Genomic DNA, 19,943 nt, shown 5'->3' with positions numbered 1-19,943 from the left:
TGCAAGAAACAATTTTTTATCAAGTTTTTGTTTAGACAAGTTATTATATTAATGATAAAATGTCTTAAAAAATTTGAGATTATTAAAAAAAAAAAGAGAGAGAGAGAGAGAAGTAGAAAATCTAAGCAATGGAATTTTCAAGATCTAGACATGTGTCTGTCATGTATTATTGTTATAATTATTACAAAACAAATATTCTACTTATTGTTAGTGTAATTATAAGTTAGATCTTGAACTATAGAAATCAATTCGCACTGCTCGATTTATCGTCGCCCGGCAAGCGACGTTGTACGTGTTGACCTCGTGGGCAAAATCACGTGGGTCTAACTCGCGCTCGTTTTCTTTTTCGCTTGAAAATACTTATACATGCACGGATTCGCGGTTGAAATGTATTTACGCGATTTCGTTCGGCCGTGATCTCTCGGGCGGCGAGAAGGCGCGGGAGTCGTTATCGGGCACGGCTATCAAAGTTGATGGATGATAGCGGGCGGCGCGCTAAATAATTTATGAGGGAACGAGTTAAACAATTTTCACGTCCGGTTTCATCCGCGTCGTCTTAATCTATTTTCATTGCGGCCGCTCGCCTCGCAGCGGAATCGCATTTCCGTTTAACGAGGGAAGCGCCTGTCTCACGGCTTAACGCACCTCGGTGCATAATGAACCTGACATGATGATAATGAGTCGACTAATTTCATGATATGACCACGACGCCCCTCAGCTTCGGCAACGTCTCTGCGCGTGCGCGCCTGCGTGATTCATATAATTATGTAATTAAAAAATTACAAGTGTGTTATTGTTTTGCTTTCGCAAACAATAGCCGAATTATAATAAACAGACACACGCGTGTATAATTTATATGTACGTGTAATTGCGAAAAAAAAAAGAAGAGAATTTTATCCGCCATATTCTCCGCCGCGTTCGCTCGGGATTATTAATTGCTGCCGCTTATATTCCATTATGAGATTCGGTGCAAGTGAACGCGCTGTGATTGGCCGACATTGACACGATAAAGGTATTATCGTTGGCGACGATCCTTCAACCTGCCACTGCGCCGGAGATCGCGCTTATTACGGATTATAGATTATCAATAATGAACGAGAGACGCGATGCGAGCGAGAGACGAGGGCCAGATAAATAGCATCTAATTACGCTGATTAATGCCCAACCCTCGCGATTTTTCACTGCCTTTGGCCACCTCAACAACGATCCCACGAGCCGATTCGCAAACATAGTCTCTGCTTGCTATCGAAAAATCTTAATTGACCTATTCTTTTGAAAGCTCATCGAAATGATCCGCGACGCGATTAATTAAAAGAAACATCCCGCATTATATTATATTTTCAAATCGCCAATAGTATCGCGACAATGCGATTTTCATACGAAAAGTGATTCTGTGAAATTATATCGAAATTTAATTTTTATGAATTATATTAATTATATAAATTAATGACACACGCATGTATATATATTAAGCTTGAGTCTTTAAATAGTAATAATAAATTTAAACGTTCTTTCCGATTTTTACGCTGTGACTTGACATTTAATGATGATGAAAAATCGTGCGAAAATGAAATATATTTTACATCACTGACGCAAACGACTTCGGAATATGACATTGGAGTGTCGTAAGGATTTTTCCCCATAAAGCGACATCGGACGAGAATCTATCCTCGCGACCGCGACGCGAGCGTTTCTCGTCTCTCGTCTCGTTCCGCGATCGAGATAAAAGCGAAGGAGGGCTCCGGTATTGCGCGGTCAATCATAATTCCCGATCTTTTATTCAATTCCGGCCATTAGCATGCATACGCGCAGCATGGAACCGCCGATCCCAGCCGAAGATATCGCGGATCGTCCTCGTAAAATCACTGAAATTTCATGTTTATTCAATATGTCGGGACGCGCTGCCGGCACGCGTCTTATCTCGCGCGTGCCTAGATAAGATGGGAAGCGATTTTCGGTGTACGGATTCTCTCTCTCTCTCTCTCTCTCTCTCTCTCTCTCTCTCTCTCTCTCTTTCTCTCTCTCTCTCTCACGCCCGTCGCGAATAACGCGCGGTTATTGCTCTTTGGACGTCGGCCCGGAACCAACCGCCATTTTAATCAATACCGAGGGGATTTTGCGCAATATTGGTCGGCATCGTCAAATCATCCTTTTTGATGGATAATAAGATAAAGATGAACCATTTTTTTTTTTTTTCGATAATATTTTTTATTGCATCTTCCTCATATGGTAGATTTCGTCGTCTCGATTCGCATAATTTTTCGTAGCTTTGACATCCGATCAGCTGATCAGCTGATTGTCATTTCAATTTTGCGGTGTATTTTTTTTTTGTTTTTTAATATTATAGATTACGCGTGTAAAGCCACTTTGTATAAAGATGCAATTCTCACTCGACGAAATGTTTACCTTGCGTCCCGCATGTTAAAACGGCGGGAAATTAAGATAAATTCGCGATCGTTTGCTATTCGACGTCGTCCTCCATTTTCGTGTCGCACGAACATAATAATTCCCGTCGAAAGTATACAGTACTTAATTCGATATCGATATCGATCACACGCGAGATAAGCTGCCGCAAATTATAACGTTTCGTTGCCCATGGATCTTCAACGATTCACCGATCGGTCGTCGAATTTAATCTTTGAAAAAAAAAAAAAAAAAAAAAAAAAAAAAAATTACACCACCACTAGCATGTGATCGTAATTTTTTTTTAATAATTAATAATAATAAGAGGAAGAATAATAATAGAGTTATTTTTTATGAGAAATATATACAGAATAAATATCGAACATTAAATTTGCCTATATTAAGAGTCGTAATTTGACAATGTTGAGCGAAAAAAATTAGCTATATTTAATGCAGGTACATTGAAAGAATACCGATGCGCAATTAACAGATTAGATTTTATAATCAAGTATCAATCTGTAAAACTAACGCATTTCTTCTCCAAACGCGCTCTCTGGAATTACGTAGGAATTACGAGCTCGCGTTAGAAATTATGTTGTTAGATTATGTCTGTGAACAATGATGATTGCCGCTATAATCTCTCTCCGTTGCTCCGCGCGTCACGCTCGGCTTGACACTACACAACTACGAATAAATAGCACGATCGGGGCTTGTGTTGCAAAGTGTGCGTGCAAAGAGTGTGCGCGAATTCATCGATTTACATCGGCAAAGTGGCGAGCACGAAAGCGAGCGCGCGCGCGCTCGCCGTTGCAGCTGCTCGATCGGAGGAGAAGATTGAAGAGGCGCGCGCACTTTACTACGTGGTTAACTTCATTATCGAAGAACGCGCGCGTTACAACAACAACGGCAACAAGAACAAGAACAACAACAGCAACGGGCCGCGTTATTGCACGGCGGTTAGCGTAACTACTGCGTTTGTTTTCGCTGCGAGACGTGCACTTACGCGATCCCGCCGCGCCAGCAACAATGCCTCGTCGCCGATTAAGTAATTGCGGGTGTGTTTCGTCGGTGTTTATATGTCGTCGTCGTTATGCCCGGGGTATCTTGACTCTACCGTTCTTGAGCGTGTCGGACCGCTGAATCCTCGGTGGAACACCGCGAATCCTCTGGGACCACTGGTCCTTGAGGCCAACTCTCAGGTTTTCGCTCCTAGATACTGATTTATGGAGGCCAGGAAATTCTGAATCTTTTTTCTTTCAAAACTCGCACCTCTTTTAAAAATATTCCTTTTCAGAATTTATGAATAATTTTTTAAATATTAAAATTTTTGAAGCGTCGAAATGTTGAATATCAGTTTTGAAGTGTCGATATATTGTCGATATTTTATTTATTCGACGTTAAATCTTTTTATCTTTGATTCTCGAAATTTCAAAAAATATTTCAAGTCAATTTTCGAAGAGAATATTAGATATTCAAATTTATGCAGAAATAAATTTCACATTTTTTGCCGATTCATATTTTTCAAAAGTCCATGTTTTCTGCTTTCAGGTTGCGACGGGGAGTCGGACGAGGGTGGGAACAAGAGGCGAAGAAGTAGGACGAACTTCAACAGTTGGCAGTTGGAAGAATTGGAGCGGGCCTTTTTGTCGAGTCATTATCCCGACGTCTTTATGCGAGAAGCTCTGGCTGTGAGACTCGAATTAAAGGAGAGCCGCGTGGCAGTGAGTTTCTTTCTTTATCGTCATTCATTTTTCAATGATTAAACATACATAGAACGCCCCTTCGACACTGCATGAATTATCACTGAATATCAGAAATTTATTTTAGTTATCAAAGAATATTTGAAAAAAATAATTTTGTAAAAAATGGTATCTTTTATGCAATTCCTGCCGAGCAAAGTTGCAAGTTGACCGAAAAATTTGTAAGAGATACGTGCTACCTTTGCGATACCCGTTACGTGAACATCGCATGATTCTCTTTTAACCAATAATAGCACGAAAGAAAGAGATAAATATAGAATTGCAAAATTAAAGTTTGAGTCGTTCGCGAAATGTAATGCAACGAAGATACAAAAGGAGATAAGGATGAAGATCGTGAACGGGAGGGGTTGAATGAGATATAAAAAGGGGAGGTACACCGGTATGGAAAGGGAGGAAGGGAACGGATGCATGCGCTATTTACGGCACCTAACGCGCGTGTCTAAGCGGATAAATATAAATATCCGCTTGAAGGATCTGAGGGTGATCGTGTGTCCGACCGGCCGTGAAATTGAGAGTCCACCCTTCGCGGTCCTGTCGAAGGATTCGGCTGGATTGGCGTTCGTCGAACGCGGGCGTGAGCTGTCCGGAACACCGGAAGAGGGCTGGCCACACGAAACAGATTTAATGCCAGTTTCGCGGAGCCTTAAATGACACGCGTCCGCATCGTCGCGACGGATTTTTACAAACGAGGATTCGCTTGAGAGAAAAATCCTTTATAAGGGACTATTTTACGAATCACTCGCGTTTCTGTTTTCGATATCTCGCATTATATTTTTTTTTTTGTACAAGATTTAATCGGATGCTTTTAAAAAATCTTCTTTAAAGAAGCTAATTTTGACAGTAGTTGTACACCAATAAAACAACAGCGCGAATTTACCCTCGTAAAAATATAATAGAGAAACAATAGCGTGCTCTCGGCGCTGGCGATATTTAAATGGACGATCGCCGAATGGATAAATCTGTGTCGATTCGGCACCCTCGAGTGGATCTCGAAGGTAACGGACCAGATGGACTAACTACCCCCCGGAGACGGAGCGAGGGGGCAAAGGTCCGAGATCGGAAGCAACCTCCCCCAGTCTCTGTCGACCCTCGGAAAAATTCGATCCCAAAGTCATTTTAAATTCGTGTCCATCGCCTCGTCGATCTTTGACGGACACTGTCGTCGAATAAATCCGCGTAAATGCCGATGCCTTAATGTAGGGAGAATAACAGACCGAATTCGCGCAGTTACAGAAAGCAGGGATGGTTTTCTTTAATTTAAATTCGATCGATCGTCGGCGGTTAGTCAATCCGGTTGCTGTGATATTTCGAAGAGAAGCGCATACGTTCATAGGGGGTTATCGTACGTCGGTGATCGATGTTATCTAATCTGAGAGCTGTCGTGGGGAAGACTCCCTTCGAAAGGACTGCGCACCGGCTGCGCGACATCGTGTCACATTGTGTCACCACTCGGCCGGGTTATCGTCTCCGCCATCTCGCTCGTCTCTCCGCGCTCGGCAAAATCTCCGATACCGAGACCCTTCGTCCACGATCGAGAAGGAGAGATTCGAAAGATCCCTGGCATCTAAATTTTTGCCTCGTCGACGTGCCAATTTTAACGCGTAACGCGTGCGTTATCGTACACTTACGACTCTTGTACGATCGCGAATAAAATCGCGACGCAATTATCGCACGATTTTATCATAACGCACTTTCATTGTTCATACTCGATTTATGGCAAAACTCGATCTGCGAGAAATCGATGTTATTTTTAGAATACGATCGGATAAAGTATCTTTGAGATAGCGATATGATTATACCCAGGCTCTGTCTTTTGATCGATATACATTTTCTGCTTCTTTTTGTCCTATGTATAAAATACGACTGATCAAATAGCCTTTGGTAAAACAAGAAGATTGTAAGACGAAGGATTAATTACAATTAAATCGATTTCGCGCTCTTCTCTTCCGATGCGACGTTCTTACGCGGCACGACGGGAAAACCCGGAAATATAATTACTTTAGAATGCATTATCTTCACTCGAGACAGGCGTCGTACGTGCTGATTACAGTTATCTGTAACGACGTCGCTTCTTCGAGTTTTTGTGCTACCGCTAAAGATACTGCGCGCTTTATCCACTGGTCGTTCGCTCGTACAATGTAAAGCTGCACTTTCCCGATGCGACGCGATGCGAGCAAAAAAAAAAAACTATTACTTAGCTCATCTGAACACGATCGCCTTTTATACGTAATCGGGCAAAACAGCTTGTTAAGTGGCTATCGGTCGCTGATAATTTCTGACGTATGGCCGCGCTAATGCTCAAGTCGTGTTTCCCACGCGTCGCGTTAACGTAAATGTCTTACAGCTGTGCCCAGGGTAAGGTTTCGAACTACTCGGTAGCGTGTTCTCCAATGTGTTCGGGAATGACTTTTCTTCGACGAGAAATTTATGCCGCTTTTATTCATGGCTTTGAAATTTTCAACGTTATTTCAAATTTTTTGTATCTTTGACATTTTATTTTTTTTTTTTTTTTCTTCTATAAAATCTATGACATCTTTGCACTTATTTGAATTTCTATTGTTAGGATAATTTAATAGAACGATTTTTTTGTACAGCATTCAAATATTATCGGGCTGAAAATAATTTTTCGAAAATAGTTACGTCTCTAAATGTTAATTACAGCAGCTTACAGATTAAAAATCAAAAAGCTACAGATTTAAATGGTGGCAATCGTGCGACGGATTCTAATAGAGTCGTCGAAATAATCGAATTAATTACGATCACCTTCGAAGTTTAATCGCGAGTAGCGGAGTCTCTCTCGAAAGAGTTAGCGTTCTGGGCTGCGTAAAGTGTCCCAAAGTCGAAGAAAGTCGTAAAGCTACGTGACGCAAGGAAGACATTTCGGGGAGCCGAGGGGATCTATTGATCTTCGGCTCGCGTGAGCTCAGCGCCGCTCGCCGGCCATACCGTACAACTAATGTCTTCATCTCTCCCTCTCGCCACCTCTTGGACCCCTCTAACCCCTTCCCAACCCCTTCCCACATCCCCTCGAGTGCGCCTTCGCTACCCCCGGTCGCGTCGTACGGCTCACGCTAGCCCTAAATCGTCGTTGATGCCACGAGCGTTCACGCGAGCAAAGGGTTGTCGTCCTCAATGAATCAAGACACCCGGGAGGGTCGTTGGTCCTTCGTTCCTGAGACAGGAGTCTTCCTGTAATTTCGGAACTTAATGCATCCGCCCTTCGTGTCGCTCCTGATAGCGTCGTGCGAGGGCGGCGCCGTGATTTAAGTAGCTCGCGGGGAAATTTCGCGTCGTACAAGAGAAAGATCCGGACGGGAGCTTTAGATTTACGAGACGTAACGGTCGAGCATCTGTTATAATTGAGAATCTGCGGGGAAACAACCTTGTGGTTTCATCAATTAGAACGATTAACCGGTGATTAAGTTAATCATCCTTATTTCGAATCGGACGTGAGTTAAATCGCGATTATAAATATATATATATATATATATAATCGATGAACGTTCAGATGAGAAAGACGTGTCTCGATTTCATCCTCTTGGATATAAAATAGTTATCAATTGCTCGATTCTATATTTTCTAATGCATAGAGACTTAACAATCAAAGTGCTAAATAAATAAACATCGCTGTCTTTCAACTCTGAACGACTGGATCGCTGTTCCAGGTGTGGTTCCAAAATCGAAGGGCAAAATGGCGGAAGAAGGAACACACGAAGAAGGGCCCGGGAAGGCCGGCGCATAATGCTCATCCTCAGAGCTGTAGCGGCGAGCCTATTCCACCCGAAGAACTAAGACGGAAGGAGCGCGAGAGGCGACAGAAAAAGTTGCTGAAAGCTCTCGAGAGACAACAACGGAAACTTGCTGCTAAAGTAAGAGAGAGTTTGCAAAAATCTACGACCGCGTTACATCACTTTTATATGTCTGCATCGGCATAAAATAATAGATAGAGAGAACAATGTTTTATTAATCAAAATAAAGTAATGAAGAGTTATAAAATTAAACAATCCTTTCTCGATTTTTAATTCCAGGGCATAACAGTGGACCTGTCGACACTGCGCGCCGAGTGGGAATCTCGTAGCGAGGCGGCGTCGGGTCGTGGCACCGCGAGTGGTCCCCTGAGCAGCTCGTTCGGTCAGCTGGGCCTGAATAGCGAGAGCAGCATCTCCGCGTCCGGTAACGATGCCAACGAGGAGATTGACGTCGTCGGGGGATTGGATTCCTGCAGCGAGAGCGGAAGCGAGCGAATGGACTCTGCGGCCGACGGTTCCGTGGACGGCGAGTGTTATCCGACGCTCAACAGTAGTGCTAACGAGACCAGCGAGCCGCGGAAGAATCCGCAAAATCCGCCGCCGATGGAGCATCTGAATCATCAAGCCGGTATTCGTCATTGGGGCTTGAGCCTGCTGGAGCGACGACGCGAGTTGGTGGGAGTCGTCGGAACGGGCCGTCAACAGTCGGTCGGCACCGGCGCCAGGAATAATCTGATGAGGCAGGTCGCCAGCGAGGAGGAGGTCCAGAGCGGCAGCATCGATCTCTCGGTGAAGGGCAGAGAGGAGAGAAAGAGGCTGAATCCGTTCTCCATCGAGAGCCTGTTGGGTAACAACAACCGGACATCGAGCGCGGCGTCGGAGCGCAGGCCGTTGACGCCGACGTCGCCGACGTCACCCGCCTCGTCGGCCTGCACGTCGCCCTCCACGACGTAGTGAACAGGCGCGGATGGGACGCCGAGAGGTGAGACGGATTAAAGTTGACGCGCGAGAGATTCGAGGGTGGCGAAGTGTAATTAGCCGAGGTTCCTCCTCTGTGCGGGAATTATCGGTGACGGTGAAGTGCATTCATCGAATGAATCGCGTGGGCCGAAGTGGCGAAAACCTGCGGGACTCACTTGCTCTCCCGTACGTCGAGATAATTGCGCGAGAGGACCAATCTTGATAAGGATTGAATTTTTATCAGGATGTTTTCGCTTTCATCGAAACCGATAGATTTTCATCGTGCATATTCTCGCGTATAGACATTTTCATGTTCTTCGCCGCGAATGCGTCTAAGTTCTCGGTATCCCGAATTTCTTTCGAGTCTGAAGGAAATCAAGGGATATGAAAAAAAAAAAAAATCTACTGATAGAACGCGAATTTTCGAGAGATCCGATATTTAAAATCGGGATTTCTTTGACTCGAGAGGAATTCGAGGATCTGAGGATCTTGCATCTCATCGGCGTGAATCGGCAAGACTTTATATCACTTTGACATATCGAATGCATGGGTGACCGTCGTAGATCGAGTGCGTTTCATTTCGTCCGTTGTGTTTCCTTAAAAAAAAAAAAAAAATAATGAAAAAATGTGCAATAAACGCGGACAAGCTTGCCGCTAGGCGGGTTGTCTGTCTTTGAGGTATATAAGAGAGAGAAAGGGATAGAGAGAGGAATAGAATGCGAGCAAGAATGCAAGTGCGTACGCGTGTATTTAATGTAAATAGCGGGAGGGAGGTGTCTGTTTTATTTAATTTGAGTAGTCGATACCCCAATGTTCGTCGATCGCGGATATTATTTAAAGCAATAGGGCAGGGGTTCTCAACACTTTACACTTGTGATTATTGGTGTGATTTTAATTTCTCTATAACAGAGAAATAGAAACTAGACAAAATGAGTAAATTTTTCTAGCAATTTATTTCAAATGATAAAACATATATATCTGCATAAACATAAATCAATTTGACATACGCAGGAGTAAGGGTAAAAGTTTGAGGACCTCTGCGGTAGAAATTTGCCTGGCGTTGTATATAGATTAAAAAAAGATCCTAGAGGCGGACATGATTACAACGCGGTACAAAGATCTTTCTCCCGCGACCCCCGTAAGACAAGATCGTTTCACACGAGCTCAGTTTATAGTTAGGGGTGATAAGAGTTGCCATACGATGATCCGGGGGATATGCGAAAAACCAGTACCTATCATATATCCATTAAAAATATATTAATTTATTCTCCAGACCACGCGCCGGCCTTCTCAGTCATTGCGTCCCTTCGCCATGTCGTCCCGTCCTTCTTTTTCCTTCTACTGTGCATCTGGAAGAAAGCGACACGACAGGATTGACCCACCGATCCGCACGAAGGATGTCAAGTAAGTGTAAGGTTAAATTAAATTGAGAAAAATGATCTGCAAAGATGATTTTCTCTCACAAAACAATTCGCGTCTATTAAACATATACAGCTTAATTAATCAATTAGTTTGATTTAGTTAATCTAACTAGAATTAAACAGTTGCATTAATACGACGAATATAATAAAATATATAGGGAAATTAAATTTCGCTAAAGCAGAGCTTTAAAAATGTCAGAGAAAATACTGCAATTTTTTATCGATATCTCTCGTTGGGGACGTAGATCAATTCCGAATTTACTTAAAAGAGTACGACTCGCGTTTGCAACGCGGACGAATGTTTATGTAAATCCGCGTGAGAGAGCGCGATTTATGCTCGAGTACGGGACGCTCTCGCTGAAAGCCGAGACCTTTTGTTCGTTTAAATATCGCGCGATGCGCGGAGGGAAAGGGAAGAATAATAACGATGTATACGACAATGCGGCCGCTGTCGGCGTCGCGTGGCGAACAATGAGCCGCGCATAAATCATAGATGCGATGTAACATCGCTTCCGCTGTTATATCGCAGTTGCACGGCGCGCTATTTATATTCGGAGGATGTTAAAAATATCGTGGCCGCCGATTTCAAAATCCTCTCCAACGAATCTCGTATCCCCTTTTTTTCTCAGAATTTTAAGTTTACTCGAATTTTGCAATCTCATATAACTGAAAAATGCACGACTCCTCCATTAAACGTTTAACCACCCCTTAAACAGGTTTACATATTCGAGATCAAATCTATTTGTAGTTTTAACACATGCATCTTGATATGAATTTCGTATATATGTATGTGTATATTCGATTTTTCTAATATTTTATGAATGAAATTATGCAAGATAAACGCATTCATATTTAAAGAATAATCTCATCGGTATTATTTATGAAAGCATGCTGTTGTTTACGGTATTTTTTTCATTTTTACAGCGAAACAAAGAGAATCTCGTCTCTCTCTCTCTCGCGAATTAAAAATTCAGCCGCTTTATCGTCACGTAGAATATTATAGCTAAATCGTTATCGCGGGCTTAAATATAAATGCGATAGATTCGCAGGGACTCGCTAGAGGAGAGAAAGCTCCGAAATGGCGTTACCACTTTAGCGAATAGAAATCGGCGAACGTCCGCAAGATGCAAGAGGCGAATGGAGGGAGGAAGAGGTAGGTAATACGCGTCGCGCGAAGACAATAAACCGCGCGTCGCCGCTCGCGATTTATGTTACGAGCATTTACGCGCCTCCACAAAGGGCCATTGTGCGATCGCGACGTGGCAATGGTTAATATTATTAGCCGTCCACGAGGAGCCCGTGTACTTAAACGGCTGATGCTTTCTGCCCTCGTCTGAGGACTCTATTACTGGCCCGATCCTCGTGCGACTGCCTCTTCTTCCTCATCCATCGCGCGGTCCATTGTCATCACGCGCGAAAAATTTCCTTTTTTTTTTTTCTTTTGGTCCAGCGAAGTTTAAAGCAGATTTCTGATCGTTGAAGAAAACGATAACGTTCTAGTATATCTGTAAGAAAGGAAAAACATTCCGTTACGTATTATTTTTATCGCCAGTCAATTATAAGACTGAATAAAAAAATAGAAGAAAATAAATTTAAAAATAAATTAATAAATTTATTTAATTAAAAGAAATTTTTATATTTTTAATAATATAAGGGTTTGTTAATGAACAATTGTATAATCATATATATATATATATATATATATATATATATATATATATATATATATATATATATGCGCGATGATTAAATTCCAAGTAATTCATTTCTTGTTAATGAGACAAGTTATATATTTGACATTTCTACATATAAGAAAAATCGCGATATATTTATTGAGACATTGCAATTCGAGATTGATTCGAGGAGCAGGCATCACTCGGAAATCACGCGAAAATGATCTCGTTAACGTTCTCGCGCGATGTTTCCCGAGGGGAGGACATGGGTGTAAATTATCCTGGGATCGCGATTAGAAGGTCCGACCAGCCACCTGCCCGGATTCACGCACGTGGAATGTCAGGTATTAATAATCCGACGATTTACGAGATCCCTCTGATCGGCCGGCCGTTCTCCTTCATTAGGGGGACGCTTTTATTTTCGATCGGATGTAATCGGATGTATCGCTGCTCGACTAATCGTAACGCGAGAGAAGGATAAAGACGAGCGGAATATCATGAGCATCTTATTTGCTGACTTTAATGTAATTCAATACCTTGTCGGAGGGAGCTACCGCGCTTTATCAGAGTCATTTAACGGCTTGCTAAATCCGTCAATACTATAAAATATTTTTATTTTATGAACATTTTTTACAGAAAGATTTAATTAGAGCGGACAGTTCGATGTGTAAAATAAATATTTATAAAAAGACAACTCCGATATATATGTAAATTACATATGAATTAGCTGAGAAGAAGGAGAGAGAAAAATGTTACGAAAAGAGGGAAGAATATAAGATTTCTCGAAGCTAATATCAATCTCTTGTTTTAAAATTCCGCATCAATTCGATGAAAATTGCCGAGACAATGAAAGAAATTTTGATTCATTTCACATCATTTGATATGGATCGTGATCCGTCTGTATTTAAATTCGCGGCAACTTTGTAAAGATCCCGCGTGTCGCAATCAAATTGCAGCCGAGTTGAAAATAAAGAGATCTATTTATCTCGCTCTAAATTCGCGGAAAGAACAAGCGAGAATGACTGTTTATAGTCCCTTTCGCCGAGGTGTAACTCGATCGAGTTCTCGATTCAATAGATCAGGCGGCAGATTCCTCGCCGGTTATTACAAGGGGTCGGAGGTTGATCGCTCGCATAAACCATTTAGCTCTGATCACCTATCGATACCGAATATTTCCCAGAGGTATCGGCTATCTTCCCGCTCGATCTTCGTCCGACAAGGCCCTCTCTCCTTGTCTAGATGAGCCTTACCCACTCCGCACCAGATTAAATATCTGAGTCTGGTCTCTTCTCTCTTTCTCTCTCTAGCTTCTTCCACTAATTCCTCTCTCGTCTTCTTACGTATTCGAACATTCCTCTCATTCGCTCATAAGCGAGCTCGATAATTTCCTGTAAATTAATATTTCGCGCCTGCGCGCTATATTTTAGCTTGGACCAAAAAGAAGTGACAGGATAACGTAACTTTTATACTCAATGGAGATTTAAAATCCAAGATAAAATCTCTATACGTGATTTAACAAAAAATAGCTTTGGAAGTTATTTTAATTACATTTTTTTTTTTTTTTTTTTTTTTATATTTAAACTAATCACAGAGTATTTAGCAAAGACTCTTACTCAAGCTTGAGAGAAGGGAAGATTCTCTATTAAAGATAATGTGCGCAAAATATTTCAATTAATAAAATTTGATTTATATATTCAACTGGAAAACTATCTGCATTTAAAGGAGTAATATTGAAATTGTTTTCTACGGCGTAGAAGCCTTCGAATTGAGACAGCTCGGAGCTTGTCGGGCTCGCGGCCAGCTCTCGTCCCATAAAATACCGGGGGACTTGGCCCGGCGATCGCCATTATGCATGTACATAAATCGGTGCGCGGAGCGAGAGTACGTAGCTCTCGTCTCTCGTTTACGGCTCTACCTACGTATTAAGTCGTATCTCGAGTTTCGCCGTGTACGAGGGACGCGCTCTCTGCTCTCTCTCTCTCTCTCTCTCATTTCCACGAAACGACATATGCGACGAGCTCGCGAAAAATCGACAAGCGGGATTTTTTGCGAGGGTTGTCACTTTATCGAATCGACACCGCGGGAACGGGCACGCGAATTTCAGCGAATTCTCGCGCGAAACTCCTCGTAATCCCTCGACGATTTTTCAATATTAATTAAGTAGAATTTCTCGCACCTTGACTCCGATATGATTTTTAACGTTTATTACGCCGGACAAGTGTGATTAATTCTCGAGTATCGATCGATCTCGCGGGCTATATATTGTATATATACTTTGTCTTTTTTTTCTCGTTCTTTTTTTTTTTTTTTTTCTTGCATCTTCGGCGAGCGCAATCCCGCCGGATATTGAAAAGCATCCATCTACGGCGGAACCGGAGGCGGATCGGGACTTGGCAGGAGATCGAAGATGCGAGATAAGGAATTAATAGCCGCTTTTGGCAACGGGCCCGGTCTAACTGGCGGGAACAAATTTTATTACCAAATTTTCCTCCGCCTGTACACGCCAAGATGGTAGATATCGTTTGCCAGCCGTGAACTGAGGCTGTTCGCGGGGATCCCGTGCCTTGTATATGTATACATACTCTCTCTTGTTCGTGGGATCGAGATATCGCGCCGCTGCTTCACGGGCGGTCGCCACGCTTGTTGGATTCACTTTTCTGTCAAAATCGATCTCCGATCGTTCGGCCCCTCGGGCCGATTTTAAACCTCCACGAAAGTGGCCGCGAATTTGGATTACAGATGGACGCGAGATGATTCGATGACCGATGAATCTAAATTTTTTTTTTTTTTTTTTCTTCGCTTTTGCAGTCTTGTCGAAATTTACTCGAAATTTAACAGCGTAAGATCGATATTGAAGAGTTTTAAAGAACGTTATATTTTTTTATAATATTCTCTCTTCCATTATTCTTATATTAGCTAATTCGTATATAATTTATATATTGGAATCATCTTTTAGATATTAACGTTGCGCAATTAATCTATCTTGCTTTAATTAGACTTCTTATTTTCATATTATAAAAAAAAAAGATAGATGAAATTCGAGAATAATTCATAAACTAAAATTAATATCATAATCTTTTCCAGAAAATTTGTTTAATCTTTACATTATATTCATTCATCTATCGAATAACATTTTAAGCTCTCGAAATATCTCTGAATTTTTTATAAAGATAATACTATAATATAATTATATAAATTATAGTAAATAAAAATGGACGAAATTCACTTCTTCTCTCGATATTATTAGGAATAGAAATTTACGTATAAAGGAAAAACGTAGAGCTGTTGTAAAACGCAAATGATATTTTCTAAATTTCTGTACTTTTTACGGATAATCTTCCATTATAAAAATTTATTTTCCTCGCCGGCTAATTCATACAATTTCCACGAAGCGTCACGCTGGAAGGCGCAATCATCCCGTAGGATCGGTAATTTCGCCCGACACCTGCTAATGCACGAATGTGTCAGCAGCAGCGACGAGCGGTCAAAGAATGAAATTGAGTATTATGCTAATGCGAATGGCTGTGCAAAGCTCCTCTTCGCAATGTTGCATGCGATATAGGGACGCGCGTTATGTCGGAGCGCTAAATCTCTTTCCGTTATTACGAGAAAAAAACCGGTCCGCTCGAAAGGATGCCGCGAAAATATCACCGTTCACAGGGAATGCGTCCTCGAACGAGCGACCGGATTATCCGCCGGCGTTATTTTACCAAGCACCTGCGGACGCAATTTCTTTATATCTACGTTGCTCGATATGTAAGAAAATACCAATTAGGCAACATTGAACGAATCTTTGAACTTGTGGTTCACTCTTAACGTTTGTCAATCGAGAAAGGAGGTCGTCGAAAAGATGTATTTCTTGGAAAAACGCGTACGCGTTGGCATGTAAGATGATGTAATGTAATTAATATGGTCGCTTGTTTGACTCGGCAAAAGGAACGTTTGATTGACTGGTCAAAATTGGATCTGCTCAAGTTATTCTACAACGCAATTTTTGTTGTATGAAAAATCGATTCCGTGCGCGCTCGATTTACGTAAAAGATTTTTAATAAAATTGCGTAAACTTCGATAAGATCTTAAAACGCTTTATTTTGCAATATAATTTTTCAAGAAAAATTTTTTTTGTCCCGTTCTCGCGTTCAAGTCTTTAGTTTCTCCAAGCTTTTCAATGTCAACGAAAATATTGTTAGGCCCAAGTATTTTCCTCGTTTCTTTCTTTCTTTCTTTCTTTCTTTCTCTCTCTTTCTTCTTCGACGCAGCAATAGACTCTCTTCGCGGCAATATCGCGATAAGTATCTCGGACCGACTCGACTCCGCGAAACACGAGGAACGATATCCGCGTAGTGGTGGTGCTTTGATGGCGGCCAGCCAGAAGTAAATCTAAGGTTTACGAGGCAGTACCGCCTCTTACTAGCACCTCCTCGAGCAGTGCACCCCGGAGTTTCACGGGGCACCGCGAGAGCGCGAGCCCCTCATAATTCTCATAATAAATCGCCTCGAACAACTGACGCCCGCTCCACATACAAAGGGATCACCGACCAAAAGGAAGAGCGAAGGGTTAGAAAGGGAGAGAGGAGGAAGGGGAAGATAGAGGGAGAAGGGAGGGGGCGGGAAAGGGTTCGCAACAACCTGGGTCGACCCAGATCGCGAGACCGCCGTTGTTGCGAAAGGCGTTACTGTTGCATCTCACAAGCGAGCCGGCCGAATCGTTCGCGAGGATTATTCATCGAAAGAGAGATATTTAGACATCTCTCTTTCTCTCTCTCTCTCTCTCTCTCTCTCTCTCTCTCTCTCTTTGGATCTTTAATTCATCAACCTTGAATCCATCTACTTTTACGATCTCGTGAGAGCGAGCCTCTCTTTTCGGCTCCCTTTGAGCGCTCTCGCGTGCCCTCATTTTTCCGGAGAGTTTACGCTGTATGAAATTTTTTTTCAGCGTAAATCAAGTCGCGATTATTATCCCTCTCGCGTTCGTTTAAAAACGGAGATATAATCCTACGAGCGCCTTTAGCGGGGAACGACGCGACGGAGCCACGGGACCCCGCTCGCGCATCTTCGAATATTGTTCGGCATTAGCTACATTGTATCCGCTTCTCTCTTCGTGTCCCGCGACCCGACTTGCATGGCGTGCACCAGGGGCCCCGAGAGAGCGCGTGGTCACACACAGACCCGCCCGATAATATAGTTATTACCAACAGGGGGCCCCGCGGCCACAAGAAAGCGACGAACCCCGCATTAAAAACCAATTTTTAGCCCCGAAAAAACCTCCGCTCTCCGTCGTAATAACAGGCCTGATAATCTATAGTAGGTTTTCTATCCCGAGCCTTGGGGACCGACCTGCCAGGCCCCCCCGTCCATCCCCCTCCTAGCCTCTCCAACCAAACCCCCGGTCTCCCCCTTGCGTCCGAGTTCTCCTAACCCGGTCGGGATAATCGAGCAAATTGATGCTCCTCTCCTCCCTTCATCTCCCTCCTCGCCTCGTTTCCACTACGATAACTTTTTTCAATTAAAATGGCCCACGATGTAACCGACAGCTGTCGAACGGAGTCTACGACGTAATCATCTTGGGCCTTCGATTTATCAATCGATTGGATTTGACGCGCGCGTCTCGTTTCGAACTCGGTTTTTTTTTTCTCGAGCAGAACGACCATTCGTGAAAATTAAACGAGACAACTTATAAGTTGTTGATGTGTAATAGCTAATAATTAATTTATACTCAATATTTTGATTAAAAAGATGCTTAATAATACTTGCGATGAGAGTCGTAGATACACGCTTCATCAAAATAACGTTTTAAGATAAAAATTAAAAATAATAATATATGACGGTAAAAAAATTTTTTTTTTTTCTTGTCTGTAATTATAGCTGAACGCATTAATTATAAGCGTGATGAGGATGAGAAATTAGTTAAAAATAATAACTACAACTCTAATCAGGGAGACAAAATCTAAATAGCGTGTTTGGCAGGGAGATCGGGGCTCTAACAGCAAAATTCGCGTAATTATCCTGCGTAGAACGCAAATATCCTATTTCTATTAGGCATATCGTAAGCATCCCGCCGAAATGAACGGCCAATTACGCGCGTCGTGTATCGTCAAAAGCTGTTCCGCCACTTTATTATGGGTTTGCCGTCTGTTGAGCCACAAACTCTCGACTCCGATTAAAGTACGAAAGATCGAAATTGTAGCGCTCACATCCGCCGTTTTATAATAAACTCTTCGATATACATAAATACGACATAACGAGAGAGATCTTTATCACGCGGATAAATAAAATGGTCCGACGAGAGGGAACATCCGTAAAGTGTCGCTTCCGGATTTTGATGAAATTTCAAAAATGACGGGATACTCGATAACAAGCTAACTATATGATTTAAATATATGGGGTAGGAATCCGGAATTGTCTGTGTCTCGAGTTCTATTCGATTCTAGTAACAATTGTCCGGTTACGTCACTACCATTTACGGAAGAGGACTCGGGGCTCGGTCTTTGGTCGTCAGTAAATTTCTATTAACGGCGCGGCGTTCGAAACAATCGGCCATTAAATTGAACGATCCCGCGGTAGATAATAACTGGTAATAATCGGCCGGAGCCACCGGTTAGTTTCGACGCTGCTGGGACCCTCTCGGCCTCGCCTCGGCAAGCCGAAACAAGCCGAGCATCGGTAATGAGAGGCCAATTAGAACACCCCGCCGATGGAATTACCCCCGGACGATCCGAAATTCAAACTGGCTGCCGTGAGCGTTCCTCGTAATGGCCGCGAGGCACGCGAGAGAGCGAGAGATCGCGTGAGAGTGCGTCCAAGTGCGATGCCCGAATACCGAAGGATTCAACGAACGGTCTTCCATTTCTGTCCTTGCAACAAACACGAGCAGTTCCATTCCATCTGTCGAAATAACCGCCTCGTTAATCATCCAATGATGATTTGTCGCGAATAGCTTTGTAAGAATAGACACGAGCGGTTCTGGAGGAGAATCTTGTCGAGCGTGATGGAAAAAGGGCAAAAATAAAGGATGATAAAAAGAGATCACAGAAAGTTTGGATTGAAAGAAAAGGAAGATAGAATCGTGAAATTGCACGCGATTATAATATATAATTAAACCTCCACCTATCCCAAAGATAAATGATTCGTCAAAGAGAAATATAGGAAAATAACATATTCGATAAAACAGAATCATCGAAACAGGAGGCCGCAGGAGAAGACATCTTATTACGATACAACCTGCTGGAAAAAGTCATCATCCATGTCGTTCACATAGAGGCCAGCTTCGCGATATGACGAAGAAGAGGGAAGGGAGAAAAAAAAAAGAAACAAGACAGAGAGGAGTTACTCGTTACTCGTCGCTCGTCGCGCTCAATTTGCAGTCGCGTATAATTAACCGGAGTATGAAAAACGGTTCGCCACGTGCTACCATGTCGGTCTCTCTCTCTCTCTCTCTCTCTCTCTCTCTCTCTCTCTCTCTCTTTCTCCCTCGGCCAAGATTTATAGTTATTAATTTTATAATAGACTCATCAAGCGAGGAGGAGCTGCCCGCGTCCGGCAGCTTAAGCGAGCACGTTTAACCGAAAATGAAGCAAAACGACGCGGTCCGCTGAACCGCCGAACCTGAACAATCTACATTTTTAATTAGCGAAATAACTCAGGCGACTCCAACGAAACGCGCGATTAATCGCAATTAACCAAATTGATTTTCCTGCCAGCGAGGAACGACGCTCTGCCGGATTCCACGCGATCGGCGACTCCGACGCGTTCGCGTTGTCCTCCCTATTAAAGGATTAGTCAAGATTTCATTACTTCATTAATCACGCGCGAACGATCACGATCGCGTCCATTTGTTTTTGCGAAATTAATCAGGCGCCCGCGAAACTTATGCATACTCAAATCGACCGCCATCGATTCACTTCGCGAGGGCACCTCGTATCTTATCTGTCACACGCGGGTTAACGCGATCGATCATGCGATTGCAGCGGCGAATAT

General features: G+C 42.7%; 1 protein-coding gene across 1 annotated transcript in view; it reads left to right on the top strand.

Moving 5' to 3' along the window:
* Positions 1-10,139, top strand: part of LOC138931781 (homeobox protein unc-4) — a 28,816-nt gene extending 18,677 nt beyond the window's left edge. Inside the window, exons 2-4 of the mRNA XM_070292889.1 lie at positions 3,952-4,124; positions 7,829-8,032; positions 8,192-10,139. Of these exons, the coding sequence (XP_070148990.1) occupies positions 3,952-4,124; positions 7,829-8,032; positions 8,192-8,866 (1,052 nt within the window). The 3' untranslated portion in view covers positions 8,867-10,139. The remainder of the gene's footprint in view (positions 1-3,951; positions 4,125-7,828; positions 8,033-8,191) is intronic.
* The last annotated feature ends 9,804 nt before the right edge of the window (positions 10,140-19,943 follow it).

The sequence above is a fragment of the Polyergus mexicanus genome, unplaced genomic scaffold (genome assembly GCF_030449975.1).
Source record: "Polyergus mexicanus isolate NDT 795.1 unplaced genomic scaffold, iyPolMexi1.0 SCAF_3, whole genome shotgun sequence".
In the NCBI taxonomy this organism is placed as follows: domain Eukaryota; kingdom Metazoa; phylum Arthropoda; class Insecta; order Hymenoptera; family Formicidae; genus Polyergus; species Polyergus mexicanus.
The sequence above is the reverse complement of the archived record's forward strand: the minus strand, read 5'-3'. Positions and strand labels throughout refer to the sequence as shown.